The sequence below is a fragment of the Candida pseudojiufengensis genome, assembly GCF_024610245.1.
Source record: "Candida pseudojiufengensis strain CBS 10847 chromosome Unknown scaffold17, whole genome shotgun sequence".
NCBI classification, from domain to species: Eukaryota; Fungi; Ascomycota; class Pichiomycetes; order Serinales; family Debaryomycetaceae; genus Lodderomyces; species Lodderomyces pseudojiufengensis.
In genome coordinates, this window is record NW_026261533.1 from 214998 (window position 1) to 237545 (window position 22548).

Consider the following 22548-nt stretch of genomic DNA (forward strand, 5'->3'; position numbering starts at 1 on the left):
TACTTTGACTATGTCCATCACACATACAGTCTCTTCAATACTACTCTCAATCTCTCCATTTTTGGTTATGAAATCTCTTCAAAAAACTCCGAAATAACAAACAATAGACTGTGATATTTACTCTTCTTAGAATAAAAGTAGGGGGGTAAAAAATCAATCAGCATCAGCAAGCCATTTTTCATGGTACAAACAATACAATTTTTAGGTCGATCTCTATTGACGTAATTCGGTTAAACAACTTTGGACTCATGAAGAGACTGTTTTTGTGTAAGAAATTTAAGAAATACCGAAATTTTATTAAAATTTCTTTTTTTTGTTTTTTGTTTACAATTTTCAAATTTTTTTCATATTTTGAAGTTGGTATAAAAATATCAACAATTCCACTTTAAAAGATAAGAATCTTTTATAGCAGAAACAACCGTACCTACTTATTATCATGTCATTACCAGTCCCTACTTGGGATACTCCATTTGGTATTCAATTATGGCCAATTTTTGATTCAATTATTTCAAAATTAACAAATCAATATTTTATACCATCAAAATTTCAATTTATAATTGGTAAAACTCCTTTATCAACTTTTCAACCAGTTGCTTTAGCTATAACTACATATTATATTATTATATTTGGTGGGAATTATATATTTAAAAAATTTCAAATTAAACCTTTTATACTAAATGGTTTATTTCAAATTCATAATATTATATTAACAACTATATCATTAACTTTATTAATTTTAATGATTGAACAATTAATTCCAATGATTTATTATAATGGTTTATTTTATGCTATATGTTCAACAAATGCATGGACTCAACCATTAGTTTGTTTATATTATTTAAATTATTTAACAAAATTTATTGAATTTATTGATACTGTTTTTTTGGTTGTTAAACAAAAAAAATTAACTTTTTTACATACTTATCATCATGGTGCTACTGCTTTATTATGTTATACTCAATTAATTGGTGATACTTCTATTTCTTGGGTTCCTATTAGTTTAAATTTAGGAGTTCATGTTATAATGTATTGGTATTATTTTTTAGCAGCAAGAGGTATTAGAGTTTGGTGGAAAGAATGGGTAACAAGATTTCAAATTATTCAATTTATATTAGATTTAGGATTTGTTTATTTTGCAACTTATCAAAAATTAGTTTTTGAATTTTTAAATTCATATATTAATAAACCTTTACCATTTTGTGGAGATTGTGCAGGAAATTTATATTCTGCTTATTATGGTTGTGCTATATTATCTTCTTATCTTGTATTATTTATTGGATTTTATATTGATGTTTATAGAAGAAAATCTTCAAAAAAATCAAAAATTGTTAAATCTGTTAAAGGAGGTGTTGCTGCTCAAGTTAATGAATATGTTTATGTTACTGGTAGAGAAGCTACTCCAATTTTAGAAGAACAAGAACCAAAAAAGCAAGTACGTTCAAGAAAAGCTTAACTTGCTTTGGGTGATGCTGTATTAAATGAGTTTATATACATGTAAATTTTTAGATATTTAGTGGGATTTTTTAATACAATTTTAATAATACTTTATTTATAAATTTTTTAAAACTTCTTCATAAGTAGGTATACCTTCAGCTGCTCCCTTTTTCTGTATTGCCAAAGAACTAGCAGTTGTAGCAAATATTACAGAATCTTCAATTGTTTTACCTAATGATAAATTTGAAATAACACCTCCAAAAAATGTATCACCTGCTCCTGTTGTATCTATTACATTATCAATTTTTTTAGAATTTATAAATTTTGGAGTGGAGGTTGTTCCATCATAATATAAACTACCTTTACTTCCCATTGTTATAATTACTGTTTTAATATTTTCTTGATTTATTAATTTATGAATTTCAATTGCTAATTGTTGAAATCCTTCAATATCTTCATTAAGCTTTATATTTGGTAATAATTTTTTGGCAACATCTATTGCTTCTCCTTCATTTACTATTAATAAATCAATTTTTGACCATATTTCATTAGTTATTAACTCTTCTTTGAAAGGTGATGGATTATACGCTATATTAATTTTGGGTTTATTTAATTTTAACCAATTTATTGTTTTTTCAGAATCTGGATATTCATTTTGTAAAACAACAAATCCCGAATCTATATTTTCAAAATAATTTTTATATTCTTCATCTGTTGGTTTTAATTTTCCATTTGATCCTGGTGTAATTAAAATTCTATTTTCTCCATTTGATTCAACTATTATAGTTGCAACTCCAGAACTTATCCCCTTTATAGTTTCAACATATTTTACATCAACTCCACTTTCTTTTAAACAATTTATTAAATTTGAACCAAAATCATCATCACCTATTCTACCAATCATTCTTGTATGAATTTTATCAGTTGGTGACAATCTTGATACTGCAATTGCTTCATTTAAACCTTTTCCACCTTGATGAGTTTCGAATGAATTTGCCGTGTATGTTTCTCCACCTTGGGGAACTTTATTTGTGAAAGTTACTAGATCATAATTTAATGATCCTATAATAGTTACAATTGGTTTTGACATTTCTTGTGTTTGTTGAATGGAAAGAAAATTGTTGTTGCAAAAAAAAGCAAATAGAAAATATGTCAAATAGAGATCGTGAAAAAGCGCAATTTTGAATATTCCGAAGAGATTGAGTTTTTTACGAAACTAGGCTAGTTTTAAAAATAGGTTTCACTATTAATGCTAACTATTCTTTTATTGTCTATAGACAGTTATACTATCACATATCAATGCGATTGAAAAATAAGAAAACAGTATTTATGGTAATTTTCCTGCTCTTTTTAATTTCATTCTTTCAGAGAATGACATTACTTTTGGAGCTTTTTCCTCTGCAGCTGCTTCTGCAGCTGCTTGAGCAGCAATTTCATCTCTTTTTCTTTGAATTTCTTCATCTTTTTCTCTTTGTTTTCTTAATTCTTCTTTTAATTTAGCATGTTCAAGAGCTTGAGCTTTTCTTGCTGCTTCTTCTGCTTGAGCTTTTCTTTCTCTTTCTTTTCTAATTTTTAATTCTTCAATTCTTTGTCTTTTAACTTTTTCAATTCTTTCTTGTTTTGCTTTTTCAAATTTAATTTGAGCTTCTTCTTTTAATTTAGCTAATTTAACTTCATTTTTAGCATCAATTTGTTCTTTTAAAATATTATAATCTGGTATTATACGTTGTAAACGTGTTTTTAATGCAATTGAATCATCAAATTCCTTTTTAGATTTTTGTAATTTAGCTTGTTTTGAAGTTTCATAATTATTAATTTCTAAACCTCTTTGTTTTTTTGAATCTTCTTCTAATAATTTTAATTCATATTTTCTAAATGCTCTTTCTAAATAATCTGCTTTTCTTGAAGTTATTTTTAATTTTTCATCTAATTCTTTTCTATCTTTATTTAATTGTTCAACTTGCATTAATTTTAATTTAGAAGTATCTAAATCTTTTAAATTATTTAAATCAACTTTAATAATTCCTTTTGCATTGATTTCTTCAGCTATTTTACGTTTTTCATTTTCTTCAATTTGTTCACGTTCTCTTTGTAATTTTTCTAATTTTTTACGTTCTTGTTCAGCAATTAATCTTTCTTGTTCTGCTTTTTGTTCAGCTGCAATTTTTTCTTGTTTTAATCTTGCTTGTAATTCTTCTTCTTCACGTCTTAATTTTTCTGCTTTAATTTTACGTTCTTCTATTATTTTAGCTCTATTTGCAATTGATTGTTGTTGTTTTGCAAAATTTTTAAGTGCTTCTTGTTGAGCATTTTGTTGAGCTTGTTTTCTACGAGACTCATAAGTTGGATCAATAATTGAAACAGATTCAGCTAATGTTGCTGCTAATTTACTAATTTGTGTACGAACTAATTCTGCAGGTGATATTTGTAAATTATTAGCAAATGAATTTGAAACTTCATCAAATGGACTTGATTTAAATGATACAACTCCTGCTTCATGATCAATACTTAATGAAATTAAATCATCTTTAACTGCATTTACTATTAAATCTTCAACTTGTAATTCATTTAATGAATAATTTAAACCTTCAAATATTCCTAATGAAACTAAAAAATCTAATTTAATAGTTTCATAAACTTGTGAAACTTGTTGAAAAATTCTAATTAATATAACTTCTGTTAATGTTGGTACATATCTTTTTAAATCATTATCAGCTTCAATTAATTTGAAAATTTGACTAACTTCCTTTTTAACTGATAATGGATGGAATTCATTGGTTTCTAATAAATCGAATAATGCTTTTACTGGTCCATCAACATATTTCAAAATACCTCTTGAAACAATTGATTTGATTAAACCATCTTTTGATGGAACTTGAGTTAGATTTAATAATGATGATAATTTTGAGTTCTTAGTTCTATGTTCATCAACATCATGAATAGCTGATTGTGGAATAGCTAAAGTAGATAAAACTAATACTGATGCATATTTTTTTAATTCTTCATCAGTAGCTAATGGTGATTGTGAATATAAATTGAAAAATTTATTCCAAGCTGCTGCATGAAATAAAGAATTATCTGAAACTGCAAAGATTCTAGCTAAATTTTCATAATAATTAGCCATCATATTTGGTTTTGGTGATTTCTTAGATGCTGTAATTAATGTATGAACATCATCAACAGATCTGAATGATTCTTGCCATAATTCTAATTTAACTGAGATATTTAATTGTGCAAATCTTTGTTCTAAATAACGTTGAACAGTATCAGTATCAGATAAATCAATGGCATTATTAGTTGATGATTTAGTTTGTGTGGTGACTGATTGCATATGAACTCTTAACAATTCACATAATCTTCTAAATTCTGCTTTTCTTTTAAAATTAAGACAAAATTTAAAAGCTTGATTGACAATAGCTGAATAGGTAACTTCTAATTTTGAGTTATTCCTTAAAATATCTAAGACAGCTCTTAATGCTTCCCATAAGAATCTTAACCATGGAGTAACTAATTCTCTTTCAGTTCTATCCGCAGTATCAGTATTTGAAACAGCACTTAATAAAATGGTTTCTGGAGTTTGTGCAGTTTCTAAATCATCTTCAGCAGTTTCATCTTGATCTATTTTAATATCTGCTTTAGCTTGAGCTTCATCTAATTTTTTCTCAGCTAATCCAATGAATTTACGAACTATAGTTTGAACGGATTCTAATCCATTTTCTGATAATTGAATATTCTTTTTATATTGATGTAATGCATCTTTTGCTAATTTTCCTTTTCTTAATTCAACTGCTAATTCAATTAATAAATTTGCAATAGGTTCTAAATCTTCAACTTGTAAATAACGAATTCTTTTTGATGTAATTAATTCATATAAAGTATCTAATGCTGCTTCTTTTTGTCCAACTGCAATTAAATCCTCAGCACGTTTCAAAACATTTTCCGGACGGAAATTATGACTCTTATGAGCTGGAGCCATATTTGATTATGTATGTATGATATATTTAAATATATCTTAGATCTAACAGAATCTATTAGCTTTGATTGTGTTTTTGTTCTATTAGATCAGAAAAATTTTCAGTTACTTGTATTAATCGTACAAAGTCAAAAAACTACTGTAGTCGTGTGAGATTGGTAATTTCTATACATTGAAATTTTATATCTAATAATTTAATTTATAGAATAATTATTGATCAACCAATAGGTGCTCCAATTCAAATTGTTATCATTCGCTAAAATGACTACTGTGCAGTCATCAACCATAGTCGGAGCTTTGGCTTGTCAAAAAGATTCATTTTTGAGAAGTCTAGAGACTCAAGTTGTATCTTGTAAAAAATTTACACCAAAGAAAAATGAACCATCAGGTTTATATCAAGTAGAATTGGTTGATACCTGCCTTTTCCCCGAGGGCGGCGGCCAATTTTCAGATAAAGGATACATGACAACCTCTGGTGGTCAAATCGAAGTTCAAGCAGTAATTCGTGACAAATTAAAAGCTTTACATATCATTGATACACCCTTAGATACAGGTTCTCAAGTCAAATTAGATATAGATTGGGATAAAAGAGTTGATTATATGCAACAACATACAGGTCAACATTTATTATCAGCAGTTTTTGATCAGTATAAACTTGAAACCTTAAGTTGGAAAATGGGAGATCAGATTAACTACATTGAATTACCTGAAAAAATCGATGATAAATTAGTTGAAGAAGTTCAAGCCAAAGTGAATCAGCTAATATTTGAATCTCATCCTATTAGCGTCTCAACTGATGATACGGAGCAAGATACAAGTCACATTCCAGAAGATTATGATCAAGAGCAAGGTATTGTTCGTATTGTCAAAATCGGAGATATTGATGCAAATCCATGTTGTGGAACTCATTTGAAAAATACATCACAAATACTTTCAATAGTTCTACTCAATCAAACTTCAGTCAGAGGAGGACATTCAAGATTATTTTTCACTTGTGGTTATCGTGTGTCAAAATTAGCTTCGAATTATTTTAATATACTAAAAAATGTTTCAGGTAATCAATTATCTTGTCAGATTGAAGATGTTACAAATAAAGTTGATCTTTTAAGTACAAACTATAAAAAGGCGAACTCAACAATCGCCAATCTAACCAAGGAATTAGCTAATTTAAAAGCTACTGAAATTTACAATAAATTTTTGGCTGATGAAAATGCAATTGCATATGTATATAGAGAAGAAAATAACCCAGATTTTCTAACTTCGGTTCAAAAAGAGTTGATGACAATGGATAAGACAAAAGCGGTAGATTTGGATGGAAAACAAACATTAGTGTTGATATGTGGAAATCAACAATCAAACGGAGGTATGATCAAAATATCAGGTCCAAAAGCTACAGATATTTCTAACGAATTGAAGCAAAGAATAACAAATTTGAAAGGTGGTGGTAAAGGATCAAAATATCAAGGTAAAATTACAAAATACGAGAAGAATGAAATAGATTCAGTTCTATTATACTTAGAATCATTATAGACATTATATACAAAATAAAATTTATTTATTTAACGTTTTACCCAAGTTGGTGATTTTCTTGCTTTGACTTTACCAGGTTTCTTTCTCTCTACAACTCTTGCATCACTAGTCATTAGTCCAGCTTTTGATAATCTTGGTTTTACTAATGGATTGAATATTACTAAAGCTTTTGCAATGGCATACATGATTGCTTCACTTTGTCCTGTATAACCACCTCCATTAACTTCAGCAAAGACATTATATTTGCCTTCTTGATCAATTACTTGAAATGGATAATTCAAATTTTTTCTAGCATATATGTTTGTAAAATATTCAACAACATTTTTACCGTTAACAATTATTTCACCTTCTCCACGAACTAAATATATATGAGCTTTCGAAGCTTTTCTTTTAGCTTTTGCTTTTGCTCTTCCGAATTCGTCTAAAGTTTTTAATTTTGTTTGTAATGATGATTTATTGGCACTTTTTGAATAATAATTGTTTAAAACATCTATTACTTCGACTGGCATTAACTCTGGATCTATAACTCTCAATCTATTTAAACTTGTGATTAAATCTCTATAATGTATTTTTTTAACTCTTGTTCCTGATTGCGTTTTTTCTTTATAAGTATCGAATCCAATAAATTTTTGAGTTGATAATTCTTCATCAGATAACACTTTTGTAGGCAAATTTTCATATTTTCTTAGTAAATATTTCAATTGATTCATGTTATTTTCGTGTATTGGATTACCTCCATAAAATGTTATAAGGGTAGGAATTGTTCTTATTCTATTCAATTCAGGCATAGTCAAATTTTCCGTTATTTGAAATGTACTTCTATTATTTGTTCTATGGTTGATGTTATTTTGTTTGTTACTGAATCGATTAGGTCTAGGTATTTGTTCGTCGAATGTTGTTGTGGATGAAGTAACAGTTGTTGCTGACATAACAATTCCATTGGACAATTTTGATGAGGTTGAAAATAGTCTACAGCTACGTAGACTATACCGACTTAGCCTCGAGAACATTTCCAGATTCATTACAGTGAATGGGTATACTCTCGATATTACCTGAAAAATATTAGAAAAAGTTTTCTTGAATATTGTTCTAAATTGCGTCACGTGATCGTAACTCTAATACCGAAATAATTGTGAAAAAATTTTAAAAAAATATGTTTCACCCAAACCTCTCTACTACGAATTAAGCTAGTTTCTTATTTGTTAGACTACGTTGATCATCAAACTAATGAACGATTGATCATTTGGTTATCAAAGAAATGTCATTGAGTCCAGACTTTATAGATGCTGGTTATATAACAGTTTAAATTTGGTAGCTAGTAATATAAATTATGGTGAGAAAAAAGAAAATCTTCAAATTAAAACAAAATTACTAACCAATACCTCAACATACATAAGAAGAATACAATCTAACAATCCATATTCAGAGAAGTTATACTATTCATCCATCAAATTAACAATAAAGTTTGTTTGTATAATTTAATTTTACGTTGTGTCGTTCCTTCAACGTCAATACTCAAGCCAAGTTCATTAGTTTCAATTCATTACAAATTAATAAGATTTTGATGTTACAGTCAATATATCAGGTTCTAAAGTAAAGGCATTCATTTATTATAATTATCACTCAGTTTACGATCGCTCAGACTTACCTCACCATTATAATCCTACTACACTTGATTGATTGATTTGTTAACATCTTGTAGAACAGCATCATTTTAAACAAGTCTCAAAATAGTCGAATCATCATTTTATAAATGTCCTCTTCAAATCCTAGAGGAGGAGGACAATCATCATCGCGATATGGTAATGAATACTCAGATTATGGTAAATCCAGAAGGAAAAATTTTTTCTCATCATCGACTACATCAGCGTCTATCAAATCAAACACTAACTCAACCACAAACAATACTACTTCATCATCATCAGTGCCGAGTTTATCGCGACGAGATTTCAAAAGTAATGGACCAGGCTCATCTTCATTAACTCATCTGAAAGATCCTTCAAGTAATACATCAAATAGACCAACTTCATCTTCATATTCATCATCTAATTATTATTCAAATTCGTACGGTAATTACGATACATCATACTACAATGGAAGAACAGATAATTGGAGGAAAAGCTCTTCCAAAGCTGGAGATTCTCGACTATCTATGTCAAGCCATAAACCTACAGGATCGGCTTCATCATCTGCTTCAACCACAACGTCAAATTCTTCCTTAATATCTCCCTCAACCAATTATAGAAATGGAAATTCAGATTATAGAAAAGACCGTTATGATTCATATAGTACACCAGAAACAGGAAGTAAATGGAAAAGGTCTTCTCAATCAACTAGATTTTCAGCGAAAGATAGAATACGGAAAGGTAAAAATCCAGTCACCTCGAGTTACACTTCTGGAAGTAATAACGTACCCTTAGGATCATCGAATCCTAACATAGAATCTTACAGATCGTCTAATTATAGCACGGATCCGTATTATACATCATCAAAATCATATGGGTCATATTATTCCAAAACAGTTGATCGATACTCATCTGCATCACAATTTAAAAATTCAAATTCATATTCAAAACCAAGAGATAAATATAAATATTCAAATTATGGCAAAAGCACATTAATCAATCCAGCTGAGAAACGAGCCAAAGAGTATGAAATTGAAGGAAATGAAGATCAAGATGGTGAAGATGGTGATCAAGAAGATGATCAAGATGAACTGGAGGAAGAAATGCAAGAACAAGAGGAGAATGTTGATAATATTGATTCGAAGGAGTCTTTGATCAAGGACGAGAAAACAGAAACGACAAAAATTGAACCTAAAATCCAAAGCGAAGAATTAGATGAGGAAATTGAGGAAGAAAGTGAAGTAGATAATATCGAATCTAAATTAAAGTCTGCTAAGACTCCACCTCCACTTTTACCAATAAAAGAAGAGATCAAATATGATATTGCAAAAGATGATTCCAAGTCAGAAGTGGAAGGATTATATAAATATCCCTTACCCAAGTTGCAACAGCAATTTGAAGACATGCAGATTCAATTTTTAAATGATCAATCAAATTTGAAGTATAAGAATGAAAAACCAGTTAATTCATTTTTGGATTATTCATTTTACATTAATAACTACGTTGATTTCAAACAAAAGAAGGAAAAACTTATTCAATTAGTAAGTGGGAAAGAGAAAGAATTAAGGTTGAAGACATTAAAATTATGGAACACCTATAACAACCTATCCAAAAAGGCTGATATTGCGAGGACCAAGATGGATCAGCAACTTCGAGTTATACATCCGGCTGATGATGAAATGAGGAAAGAAATTGATTCGAGTGATTTGAAAAAACAAAATCAACAAATTGTTAGTGCTAATACAAATAATAATGCATCTCCTGTTTTGGATCTGCCAGTTACAGTATCAAGTAGACGAAGTAGCAGAAGGCATGGTGATTTGGTAACGACTGAAGCTGAATTTCAGGAGATTTTACTCACTTTAGGTCAGCAACAAGATGATCCTTTAGAAAAAGCACGAAGAGTTGCAGCTGATATACCTGATTTAATTTTAGATCCGATAAAAAAGAAAAATTTAAATTTCATGGACTCGAATAATATTGTTAAAGATAAAACAGAATGGAGTCAAAGAGTTAAATCGGATTTTTATAATACATTTTCTGATCGAGAACATGAATTATTCAGTGAAGCATTTTGTTTATTTCCTAAACGTTTTGGAGCAATTTCAAGATATATGGGTGGTTTAAGAACTGCATCTGATTGTGTTGTTCATTATTATATGACTAAAAAGGCAATTAATTATAAACAATTGTTAATCCAACATAGAAAAGCTAGTAAGAAAAGTAAAAAAGCGAAAAATGGAGTTAGAATTAAAACAGTTAATGTTACTAATAATTCTTCTGAATTAACTCAGAATGATGAAGGACCAATTGTTTCACAGGAAATTACTATTGCAGAGGGTGAACAAAATCTGGTTTCAACTGAAGGAACTCCATTAGAACTACAAACACCAAATGTTGCAACTCCAATCATTTCAGCAAATACTGATTCCATTGTCCAAGAACAACCACTACCACCACCTGCTCAAGAAATTGTTGGTAAAAAGCGTGCATCAGCCAAACCCAAAACAGAAAGGAAAAGACCAGCAAAGGTAAAAGAAGTTGGACCTGATGGACAACCTTTTGAGAAAAAGAAAAGAAAATCTAAAAAGGCAGAAGGAGAACCAGTTGAAAAGAAAAAGAGAGTTAAAAAGACTCAACCTGTTGCAACTGAATATATATTACCAGCAACTGGGAAAATATCGATTGAAACTTTAACAACATCTGATCAACAACCTCAAGCGGGTATAAATCCACCTTCTTTACAATCTTTTAGTCATCAGCAACAACCACAACAATCACCGGCTCAGCAATATGCTCAATTACTTCAGCAATATCCAAACTCACAGCAGCAACAACATCAACAACAACAGCAATACCAGTATCAGCAACAACAACAACAATATCAGCATTATCAACAATATCCACCACCATCACTCCCACAATATCAACAATACTCTCAAAGAGTTCCCCAACAACAACAACCTCAATATTATTCATCATCAGTTTTTCCATCAATTAGGAATTTAATATCAGATCAACATCAACTGCAACCATTACCTTCTCCTCCACCTCCACCACCTCCTTCCAATTCTTATAAACAACAAAATAGTTTCTCCAATATATTGAATTCTAGTTCATCGTCTGTACCAACTAGAAAAAGTTCAATTATGAATTTATTAAATAATGAAGAACCATCAAGACAACCTCAAATCCAACAACAACAACAGCCACAGATGCATCCACTACATTTCCAACACCAAGCACTGATGCAACATCCACCACAATATCAACTGCAAGCACAATTTCAACAACATCAACATCAACAACCTGTAATACAACAACCTCCTCCACATAACCCTCAACAACATTCTCAACAACCTCAACAACAACAAAGAACTAAAACGAATTTACGAGATTTACTTAATTAATTAATTAGTAGTATTATTATAAATCATTATTATTATTATTATTATTATTTTTATTATGTATTTAATTCTTTCTATATATAACTATTATATTTCAAATGTATTATTACTATATAAAATTTAATAATTAAATCTATCATTAATCTATTATGAACCTATGAATAGGTCTATTCAATTTCTTTTTCTAATTAATATATCTTTAAATAATTCTTTATTACCTAAACTTTTTATTATATCATCATACTCAATATTTAATTTTATTATTTTATTATTATTGTTGTTGGAATTTTTTGAATTTATATTGCTGATTCTTATACAATTTGTAGATTCTAAAGTATTTAAAATTTCTAAAAATTCAATAAATTTAATTGAATTAATCATAATTTTATTTTTATGTATCTGATGTTGTTTTTGATAATATTCAAAAAATGATTGTACTCTTATTTTGTCATCATTTTGTTTAAATTGTAAACCACAAGAATTTGAATTTGTATTTGAATTTATAAAATTAATTAAATAACATAATATTGATTGTTGTAAAATATTTAATGAATTTATATTTGAAATTATATTATTTGAATTATTTGTATTAAATGATTCATTACATATTTTGGCAACATGATTTATCATAACTTTTGAATTAGGTATATCATTATTATTGTTAGAATTAATTTTAAATTCTTTTTCAACTAATTCAATTGATTTATAACATATATCAAATGCTTTTCTTAAATCTCCTGAAATTGATGCTGCTTTTTGACAACAAAATTGTAATGCTACAGGATGAAAAATATTTTCAGATAATATTGATAACTTCTTAAAAATTATAGATTTTATTTGTTGTGATGAATATGGTAAAAATTGTAAATTTTGAGAATTTATATTATTTAATGATAATTTTGGTAAAAATTTATTATTTAAATCTAATGTATTTGATATACCAATTAATAAAATTTTGGTTTTTGTTTGATTTTGATCATTTAAATTTGAAATTTGAAATAATTTTAAAAGCACTTGATAATTTCCATTTGATATTAAAAAATCAATTTCATCTAATATTAAAATTATTTGTTTATAATTTGTTGAATTTTGATAATTTAATTCATTTATTAAATCTTCATAATTTTTTCTTTTTGTAAATGATATTGATAATTTATTTACTAATTGTGAATAAATTTCATGAAATATCAGTTCAGGACTTCTTAATGTCATACAATTTATTTTAATAATTTTTATTTGGTGGTTAGTTTCATATTTTTTTAAACTTAAATTTATTTGAGCTGTTTTACCAGTACCTGGTGGTCCAGAAATATATAAATTAATTGATAAATTGGATTCAATGTTTTTTAACATAAATTCATTTATATATTGAGCTTCTTTTTCTCTACCTATTAAACTTAAATTTGATTCATCATTATATAATTTTGTATTTATGTTATCATATCCTCTTTGAAATAAATTCTTAGTTTGTGAATATATTGATGTACTTAAGGATTTTGATGAAGAAGATGGAGTTAATAATGGTTTCGATTGTGATTGTATAGGTGTCTTTGTTGGTGTAGTAGGTGTAAATATTAATTTCTTTTTACATGATAAGTCATCACTCTTAGTGAATATTTTTTGCTTCTTAGTTGGAGTTTTTGTTGGTGTTAAAGGTGTATGGTGATTATATATTTGTTGTGATGGATCTCTATAAATATTTGTAAGATCTCTTATAGTTCTTTTCTTCGTTGGTGTTGAAGTAGGAGTTATTGATGACATGATGTTAACTAATATAATGAATGATTGTCAGCAAAGAAAAAGTAGTTGTAGTTGTGATTTTGAATAGTAATTGAAATCAATTAATTAAGAAATTAACAAATTCATCTGTTCAAACTCTTTTAATCATATTTATTATTTTAATCTATATGGTAATGTGTATTAGAAAAAACACGAATATTAAACATTTTAATTATTTATTATTTATTATTTGTATTTGTGTTTGATGATATATTTTTCAAAACGCGTATTGTATAAAAATTTTTTAATTAAATCCAAATTAGGAAATGTAATGAGGTTTTTTTTATTACACTAATCCTGAGAGTAACTCCTTCGATAAACATACCTTTATTTCATAGTTCCTTGAATCATTGGGTCAATTGGATCAAATAAATCTTTGCAAAAGCAATTGCTACATTTAAGAGGATTAAATTTTGAATTCGACTTAACTTTAAAGTCGAACTGAAAAAACGTTGAATACAAGAACAACTAAACGCGTGCGTTATTTGAACCTACACAATCAGAAAAAATTTTAACTTTGAGTTGAAACAAATCGCAATTACACGTAACCCTTAAACAAAACCAGTTCAACAAGTTATGCAATCAGCCATCCAACAACCACCACTGATACAATTAACACAACAAATTCTACTGCTACTACAGTTATAAAAGCATCAAATGACAAATGTGTGAGAGAAAACACTCATTCAACTAGTACCTAAAGAAATTTTTTTTTTGCCACCCCTATAGTAATAAGTACAACAACACATTGATAAGACCTACACCTATAATTAGAGCTTTATGAACTTTCATCAACTGAAGTGTTATCGTAGAGATAACCTTTTAGTGAAGCTCCAGAAACTTAGACTTTGATTGGCTAGGCCTCGCGTTAGTTTATGAGTATATTATTCAAAATGAAGAGTTTCACAACACAAATGAAATAAATCACCAACGAACAACATATTCATTGTAAATGACATGAAACACCAACTACAATCAAGCAATAAACGATTCCCACACCACCGCTGAAGGGCAAACGATAATATCAACGAAACAGCCTAACATTCAATCACATTTTAAACTAATCTAGCAATCAAAGCATCACTCATCACATTAATCATTCAATAAATTTTTAGTAATTTCAACCAATTTTTGAACTCCCAAGTATCAGCAGCATTTTGGTTATTGAGAATAGCAGAATTGTTGTTGAATTCTTGGTTGGGATGGTGCAAATACAATAACTTAAACTGAAAAGATGGGTATTAATAAATTTAAGAGGTATAGGATCATATTCACTATGGTGGGCCATTAATTATAATACATTACACCACAATGAATGTGATTCAATACATCTCAATATGTCATTACAAACCTTTTCAATTTAAGTGATTGACACTGCTGTTTTTGTTATTTTAGATGGCAGATTGTATTGTTAAATTGGTTTCCTGAAATAATTTTATGACATGAAATATCTAATATCAAATATTCTATACACGTCACCACTGTCTCAACTAATTTAAATTAATCTTAAACCTAAAAATAAAATTAAATGGAGTAATAAAGTATCTTTTAATTATGTCAAAACTTAATTATCAAAATCATCAATTTATTTAAACTACAGAGCAGGAAGTGAAAAATTTAAAATTGGGTATTTTAAGTAACTGATTACAAGCCATTATCAATTAAAAAAATCCAACTAGGTTTTAACTAATTACAATGCTTGATGAGTATAATCAATTTACATGAAACATCTGATTTCAATTTTTTGTCTTTCGGTTTAGTAGTTTAGATAAATTGGCGCAATAGATATATGTGAATATAATTGCGAAGAAATGATTTATTGTTAACAATTGATTTTGAAACAAAAACATTTAAGACATAAAAATACTGATCATTTACCTAAGTTTAAAAGTAATTCATAAGTATAAACAAGTATGCTATTATTTGTAAAAAAATAACTATTTATATAAACACATCGTAATAATAATTCGTTAAAAAAATCTGCTTTTTATCTAACATTCAGATTTCATTTCGTTTCAATTCATTCAATTTTTCATAACTCATATTCTTTTCATTAAATCATTCTCGTATACAAATACCAGCTTTGTTTAAAATAATAGTTAAAAAATAGCATCAAAAAAATTATAAAAATATATTTGTCATTTAAAAATCAGTAAACAATAAAAAAAAAGAATTCTGAAACACTATTGTTCTCTCAGACAGATGTTTCTAATACACACTTTTTCAGTCAAAACAACATCAAAAGTTGATTCATTCCTTCATTTACATATATGATTTATGAATATATTTATAATTTGATTGAAAATCATTTTTTAAAACTTTTTTTAAAGCTAAATTTTCTTTTTCTAAATCCTTGTAAGATTTTTTTAATTCATTATTTTCATTTTGTAAAAATTCTTCAATAATAATTAAAGCTCTATTTTGTCTAGTTAATTCATCAATTGTATTTGTATCAATTTCTTTTGCATGTTTTGCAATATTATTAATATCAACATTTTGATCATGCATTAAATGATCAATATCTTCTTGTTGCTCAACATTCAAGATTGTTTCTTTTATGGAATCTTGATCCATTTCTTGACTTAATTTTCTTTTTTTATCTTGAATGTAAGCATCTTGATAGTTCATTTTGGATACTGCTATTTATATTTGATTATATTTGAAGATAGTAGAACGAAAATGTTGATTGTTTGTATATTTTAAATATTAGTTAATGGTGGTGTGACCTTTAACTTGAATTGAAAAATAAGGGGTTGAAATATAAAATGAAAATAATTTGAATACAAAAAAGTGAAGAAAATTGTTAATTTATATACGACTGAGTAAATTAAATTGAGTACTGTATTAAATCTTTATAAAACGTTATTAGATTAGTTACTAACTGATTATTGGTTAATGTATATTTAATATTACGTACACTTTTAAAGTATAAATCATTACACTTTTCTTTACATTTTATTATTTATCCCCCTTTTTCTTAAATTTTATTAGCACTAAAATGGTAGTGTAAGTTGGTAAATACAGCTGGTAGCTTTGTCAAAATTAAAGAATCTCCTCATATTATTTTTAAAACATCTCTCCGCAATTAAAAAAAGTAACATACAGAATCAGTAGTACAACTTATTAAATATAACTGAAATATTCATACAATTGAAACATCAGATTTTATTTTGCATTTTGTAACCAGTTTTAGTAACAATATACATTTTCTTCTCTCTAATCTACTTTAATTTTAACAAACAATTGACTTGTCAGTTTTGTGTAATTACCCCATAATTTAAGATTATACGAAACTTCGAATATTATTTTAACAAAATTTGATGACTTATCATCTCTTTTATCGTGCCTCTAGCTACATTAGATTGTTTGAAACTGATTTTGAGATTATATTGAAGATTATGATGTAAAGTATGAAAGTTGGTTTCGAAGTAAGCAAAGTAATTGATGTAAATGCTGATACGTTTCATCAAATACATGATCTCCTCATTAGAAGCAATATTTTATAGAATTTGGATTTCTTTTTCATGATAAACTTTCTTTCCAAAATCCTATAATGTTTTTAATCATCAACTCCGAACGTTTGTTAGGGGCTTCTATTTCATAGTAGTATTAACCAGCATTTTTTTTATTGAGAACAATTTTATCGAAATTAAATTTTAAAATTTATGATGAACGATGTAACTGGTGATTTAATCTAAACTATGAAGAAAATTATAGAGAATAAAGATTCTAACTATCTGCTGAACTCGTAAAAATGCCTTCTTATTGGTAGAATTCTTTGTTCGGTTATGAACTAGGTGCCAAAAAGGTTGGTAGAATCTGAACAAAGATTGGCTCGAGATTTCACACATTAACGATTTCTTGTGCTCGTGCGATACATATTTGTAACTATATAGACTATTGTTGAAATTCAACAATCAAAACTTATTTGTAAGTTTTTACACATTTTATTGTAAAATTTATATTTGTCTTCCTTCGGAGTTTTGAAAAAACGTGCAACATATAAAAAAAAATGTATGGAATTGTAGATAATAAAATTACGTAGGGTCTAAAGTTCAAGAAATTCACCATATACGATTAATATTTAGTTAAATCCTGAAACTAGCTATACTGTGTTCTTATGAGCTAGTCATCGTTATCAAAAAAAAACCACATTCGTTACAAATTATTCGTATATCGACCTCAATTCAACCAGAAGAAACATAAAATAATAATACAAAACTTAATTTTTCAAAACCGTATTTTTTTTTTGTTTTCTATCTAAAACATTAACATCAAATTAATTTTATAACCACATTGAAACATATCAATCAAAGTTGATCATACAAATACATGATTATCATACCTAGCTAACCAAGAATATACTATACAGCCAATACATTACACATTTTTAATCATTCAATGGCAAGACCATGTCAACCCAGCCATCAATAAATAATGATTTAAATTCTATACTGTCAACTAATCGATCATTTGAAACTAAAAGTCCCATAAGAACAAAACAAGGTTTATCATATGTAATAGGTGATACTAATAATAATGAAAATCATATACTACCTATAAATGCTTTACAATATTCATCTATTAATAATCAATTATATACTGCTGGTAGAGATGGTTCAGTTAAAATTTGGGAAGATTCAAATCTTGAGCCTAATACCACACAATATGAAGAGAATAACATAATAGATTGTGAAGATGTAAATGAAAAAATACTAAGACTTGAAACTTCCATATCATCAAATCCTTTACCATATCATAAACCAAAATACAATTCCGACGGATTTAAAATCATAGATAATCATAATCTTCATTTTGATTGGATTAATGATATCCAATTAATTAATAATGATAGACAATTAATATCTTGTTCTGCTGATTTATCAATTAAAATTATTGACTTATTTAATCAAACTTCAATTTATAAATTACCAAATGTTCATACTGATTATATTAAAAAATTAGCATATTCTTCAACTTGTCCTAATAAATTAGTAAGTGGTGGATTAGATGGAAATATAGTAAATTGGGATTTAAATCAATTAAAACCAATAAATGTTTTAGAAAATATTTCAACTACAAATTTACCTTCTTCAATATATTCATTAGCTAAAAATGATCAAGGAATTATAAGTACTGGAGGTCCAAGTAAAACAATAAATTTATATGATTCAAGATCTTGTCAATTTATAAGAAAATTAATAGGACATCAAGATAATATAAGATGTTTATTAATGAATGATCAATTTTTAATTTGTGGTTCATCAGATACTTTAATAAAATTATGGGATTTAAGAACTTTTAAAGTTTATAAAAATTTTGATATTCATGATTCATCTATTTGGTCATTTTATTCACCTGATTCTTCAACTTTAAAAGAATTTTATTCTGGTGATAAAAATGGTAATATTATAAAAACAGATTTATCACAATTATTTATGAATAAAACCAAGGAAGATTCATTTAGTAGTTCTTTTAATAATTCTGAAACTACTATAATTGATGAAAAATTAGGAGTTTCTACAATGATTGCTAAAACAAATTCACCAGTACTATCTATTGTTACAGAAAATGTTAATAATACAATTTTTACTTCAAATTGTGATTCATTAGATCGATATACAAATCCTAATACATCAAATTTATCAGAATATCAATATTTAAAAACTTGTTTGGAATATTCAATAAATAGAGATACTTCATATAAAGATAATAATATTTTAGATGATTTACAATCTTCACCACAACCTGATGATTTAAATTCTGATTTTTATGATTTAGTAAGTCATTTATCAATGGATACAAATCATCATAATCTTGATTTACAAAGTACTTTTTCACAAAATATTAATCAAATTGAAGGAACTCCTCCAACATTTGATGAAGATAGTGAAGATGATAATAGTTCAAGTTCAGGTAATGATACATATCTTTCAATGTTTTTAAATGTTAATGGAGGACCTTCAATTGAATTTATTAATGCTTTTCAACAAGAACCAGAATATGAAAATCCATTTTATGATAGTAGTCGAAATGAAAATTCACAACAATCAAAATTAATTGAAGATCATCTAGACCCTACACCAGTTGAAATTTTATTGAATCGATTACCATCTGAACAAGTTACTATAATACCTTTTAATATAAAACCAATAATACTGCATGGAATATTACCAAAAAGTGTAATATCAAAACGAATATTTAATAATAAAAGACAAATTATGGTATTATATCTTAATGGTGATATAAAAATTTGGGATATATTAATATGTAAAGAAATTAAAAAATTTTCAAATCAAAATTCAAATTTTTTATTAGGTAAAGATATTGAAGGTAGAAATAAAGAAATGGATGATTTATTTCAAGAATTTCAAAATTCAGATACTTTAAATAATTGGTGTGAAGTTGAAATAAAAGCTGGGAAATTATTAGTTACAACAAGAGAAACTTCAATAATGAATGTTGAAATTTATTATGATGATTTAATTAAAGATTATCCTTATTTAGCAATTGATAGTCCTGAAACTATAGCAAGATTAGGTGAAACTGCTAAAAATTTCACAGTTTCAAATGATGATAGATTTCATGTTGGATTAATATTAATTAATTCAATATTTTCAGAATATGTTAAATATGAAAGATCTGTTGAAAATATTAAAATTGATGAAACTTTAAGATATTATCCAATTATAAATTATAAACATTTTCCAAAAGATATGAATATGATTTTATTTGAACATTCACCAGAATTAGGAAATTATCGAGATTTAAATTATTTTAAATTGAATGATATTGAAAACTTGAGTAAGACTCAAAATCAACAACTTCTTAATGATTTAAGAATGTTACCTAAATGGATAAGTCAACCTATATTATATAATAAATTAACTATAAAAGAATCTCCAAAAATAACTTTCCAACTATTGGAATATGATTATTTTCAATTACCACCTAATGTTAAAATAGGTGGGAAATCACAACGAAAAATTAAATCATTACCAGCATTAGAAAGTTCAATAAAATTAACTTCACATAATATGTTAAGAGTTTCCAAAATACTTTATTTTTTAACTGATAAATTTGAAAATAAAACAAAAGAAATGAAAGATAAAAAATTAAAACCAACTGATTGGTTAGTATTAGAATGTAAAGGTATTGAATTACAAAATAATATGACTTTACAAACTATTAAAACAAAAATTTGGAAAAAAAATACTGATATTGAATTAAAATTTAGAAGAAAATTTGATTTATAGAAATGTTAATATACAATCTTATAGAATTCAGGAATAGTCTTTGAAGAAATAGTTTTTTTTAGTGGATGTGTTTTTTTCGTAAAGCTCATTATACTGGTCGATATATCTTTTCTTGATTTTGCTATTATCTCACATTATTCTATTGGTTCATCTTTACCAGTAATATCCAATTGTTTCATTTTAGCTAAAACTTCATCAATCCTATCATCTAATATACCATCTATATAATCTTGTTTAGTTTTAGCATCAATTTTAATTTGTAAATTTTTCATTTGAAAATAAATTTCATTAAAAAATCTTAATTGAATTTTAACAAAACTTTCAAAACTTGGATCAAAAAATTCAATTCTCATATTTATTAATTTTGGTAATTCTTTTTTTAAAAGATTATTAATTTCCATATATTTTGTTTCTGATTCATTTAATTCTTTATTTAATTCTTTAAATTTTGTATCTTGATCTATTAATTCAATTTTGGGAGTTTCAAGTAGCTTCTTTAATTTATTTTTCATTGCATCATAATCTAATAATTTGTTATTTCTTTTTTTAATGGCTTCATTAACTTCAACGTAGTATGAATTGAATCTTGCAATAGGATTCAAAACTGTTTGATTGAATGGATTTTCCAAATCTTTAACAGTTTCATTATTTATTTTATTTAAAGTTGCATAATATTCAGATGTTAAATTTTTAAAAGTTTCAATTGATTCTCCTGTATTTGGATTCTCCAAAATATGAGAATCAGGTTTTTCATTACCATAAAATGAATTTAATAGCTCCCCTATGTTCAATTGTGAATTAGTTAATAATTTTAAACTTTCTAAATATGATCTTAATCTTTTTTGTAGTAGTATTGAATTATTTTCCATTTGTTTAAATCTTTTTTCCTCAATTTCAAATTCTTTATCTATTGTTTGTTCTATATGACCTGTTTTAAGCATAACCTGAGTTCCAGCTCGGTTTATTGCTTTTTTTAACCCTATCCAAGACATGATTGAATTATTAAAAACTTATTGAATCCTCGAGAATTTAGTATAGATAATCCCGAACTCTTATGATAAATTGATTCACTTTTGGAATCAAAATCGACGCTTAATAATAGCTAACCGATTAGTCGGTATGGTTCAATGATCTGCTGAATTGAGTTTGTAGATAATTTGTTATGTGATTTTAAAATTTTAGGCTAATTAAACTTGTTTCACATTTGTTTCATTTTTTTTTAACCGATAAGTTCCTAAAATATTTGGTAGCAGAATTTTAAATTTGAAACTGTTTCAAGTGATATCATCAACATAAAGAAATTGACCTAATTAAGTTAATATAAGCGATATATTTAGTCATGTATAACGTGAACCTCAATACTTTCTATTTTTAAAATTTTAACTCGTCTTAATTGCAAATCTAGTACTTCATTCCAAACCAATTCAAATCATATTTTACAAAGGAATTATACATATACTTGATGCAGCAAAAGAACACTTGAAATGACATAATGTATCATAAGATCAAATTCTTGCTTTTGCATTTTTTTTTGATGGCGTAGT

General features: G+C 26.8%; 10 protein-coding genes across 10 annotated transcripts; 4 read left to right on the forward strand and 6 right to left on the reverse strand. All coding sequences in view use genetic code 12, as the record gives it.

Moving 5' to 3' along the window:
* Positions 1–436: 436 nt before the first annotated feature.
* FEN1 (fatty acid elongase) lies at positions 437–1453 on the forward strand (the record flags this gene model as incomplete). Its single annotated transcript, XM_051758932.1, has 1 exon — positions 437–1453. The coding sequence occupies one exon, from the start codon at positions 437–439 to the stop codon at positions 1451–1453; it is 1017 nt and encodes a 338-aa protein (XP_051613295.1).
* A 96-nt stretch (positions 1454–1549) lies between these two features.
* Positions 1550–2524, reverse strand: RBK1 (putative ribokinase; the record flags this gene model as incomplete). Its single annotated transcript, XM_051758933.1, has 1 exon — positions 1550–2524. The coding sequence occupies one exon, from the start codon at positions 2522–2524 to the stop codon at positions 1550–1552; it is 975 nt and encodes a 324-aa protein (XP_051613296.1).
* A 237-nt stretch (positions 2525–2761) lies between these two features.
* On the reverse strand, positions 2762–5410 carry RPG1A (translation initiation factor eIF3 subunit a; the record flags this gene model as incomplete). Its single annotated transcript, XM_051758934.1, has 1 exon — positions 2762–5410. One exon carries the CDS (start codon positions 5408–5410, stop codon positions 2762–2764), a length of 2649 nt encoding a protein of 882 aa, XP_051613297.1.
* Positions 5411–5668: 258 nt separating this feature from the next.
* KGF55_004071 (putative alanine--tRNA ligase) lies at positions 5669–6937 on the forward strand (the record flags this gene model as incomplete). Its single annotated transcript, XM_051758935.1, has 1 exon — positions 5669–6937. One exon carries the CDS (start codon positions 5669–5671, stop codon positions 6935–6937), a length of 1269 nt encoding a protein of 422 aa, XP_051613298.1.
* A 29-nt stretch (positions 6938–6966) lies between these two features.
* On the reverse strand, positions 6967–8593 carry MRPS9 (mitochondrial 37S ribosomal protein uS9m; the record flags this gene model as incomplete). Its single annotated transcript, XM_051758936.1, has 2 exons — positions 6967–7921; positions 8586–8593. 2 exons carry the CDS (start codon positions 8591–8593, stop codon positions 6967–6969), a joined length of 963 nt encoding a protein of 320 aa, XP_051613299.1.
* Positions 8594–8690: 97 nt separating this feature from the next.
* On the forward strand, positions 8691–11972 carry SNT1 (Snt1p; the record flags this gene model as incomplete). The annotated part of the gene is made up of 1 exon (XM_051758937.1): positions 8691–11972. The coding sequence occupies one exon, from the start codon at positions 8691–8693 to the stop codon at positions 11970–11972; it is 3282 nt and encodes a 1093-aa protein (XP_051613300.1).
* A 168-nt stretch (positions 11973–12140) lies between these two features.
* On the reverse strand, positions 12141–13730 carry CDC6 (AAA family ATPase; the record flags this gene model as incomplete). The annotated part of the gene is made up of 1 exon (XM_051758938.1): positions 12141–13730. The coding sequence occupies one exon, from the start codon at positions 13728–13730 to the stop codon at positions 12141–12143; it is 1590 nt and encodes a 529-aa protein (XP_051613301.1).
* A 2280-nt stretch (positions 13731–16010) lies between these two features.
* Positions 16011–16376, reverse strand: BLP1 (Blp1p; the record flags this gene model as incomplete). Its single annotated transcript, XM_051758939.1, has 1 exon — positions 16011–16376. The coding sequence occupies one exon, from the start codon at positions 16374–16376 to the stop codon at positions 16011–16013; it is 366 nt and encodes a 121-aa protein (XP_051613302.1).
* Positions 16377–18160: 1784 nt separating this feature from the next.
* Positions 18161–21004, forward strand: KGF55_004076 (uncharacterized protein; the record flags this gene model as incomplete). Its single annotated transcript, XM_051758940.1, has 1 exon — positions 18161–21004. One exon carries the CDS (start codon positions 18161–18163, stop codon positions 21002–21004), a length of 2844 nt encoding a protein of 947 aa, XP_051613303.1.
* A 134-nt stretch (positions 21005–21138) lies between these two features.
* RVS162 (Rvs162p) lies at positions 21139–21996 on the reverse strand (the record flags this gene model as incomplete). The annotated part of the gene is made up of 1 exon (XM_051758942.1): positions 21139–21996. One exon carries the CDS (start codon positions 21994–21996, stop codon positions 21139–21141), a length of 858 nt encoding a protein of 285 aa, XP_051613304.1.
* Positions 21997–22548: the final 552 nt, after the last annotated feature.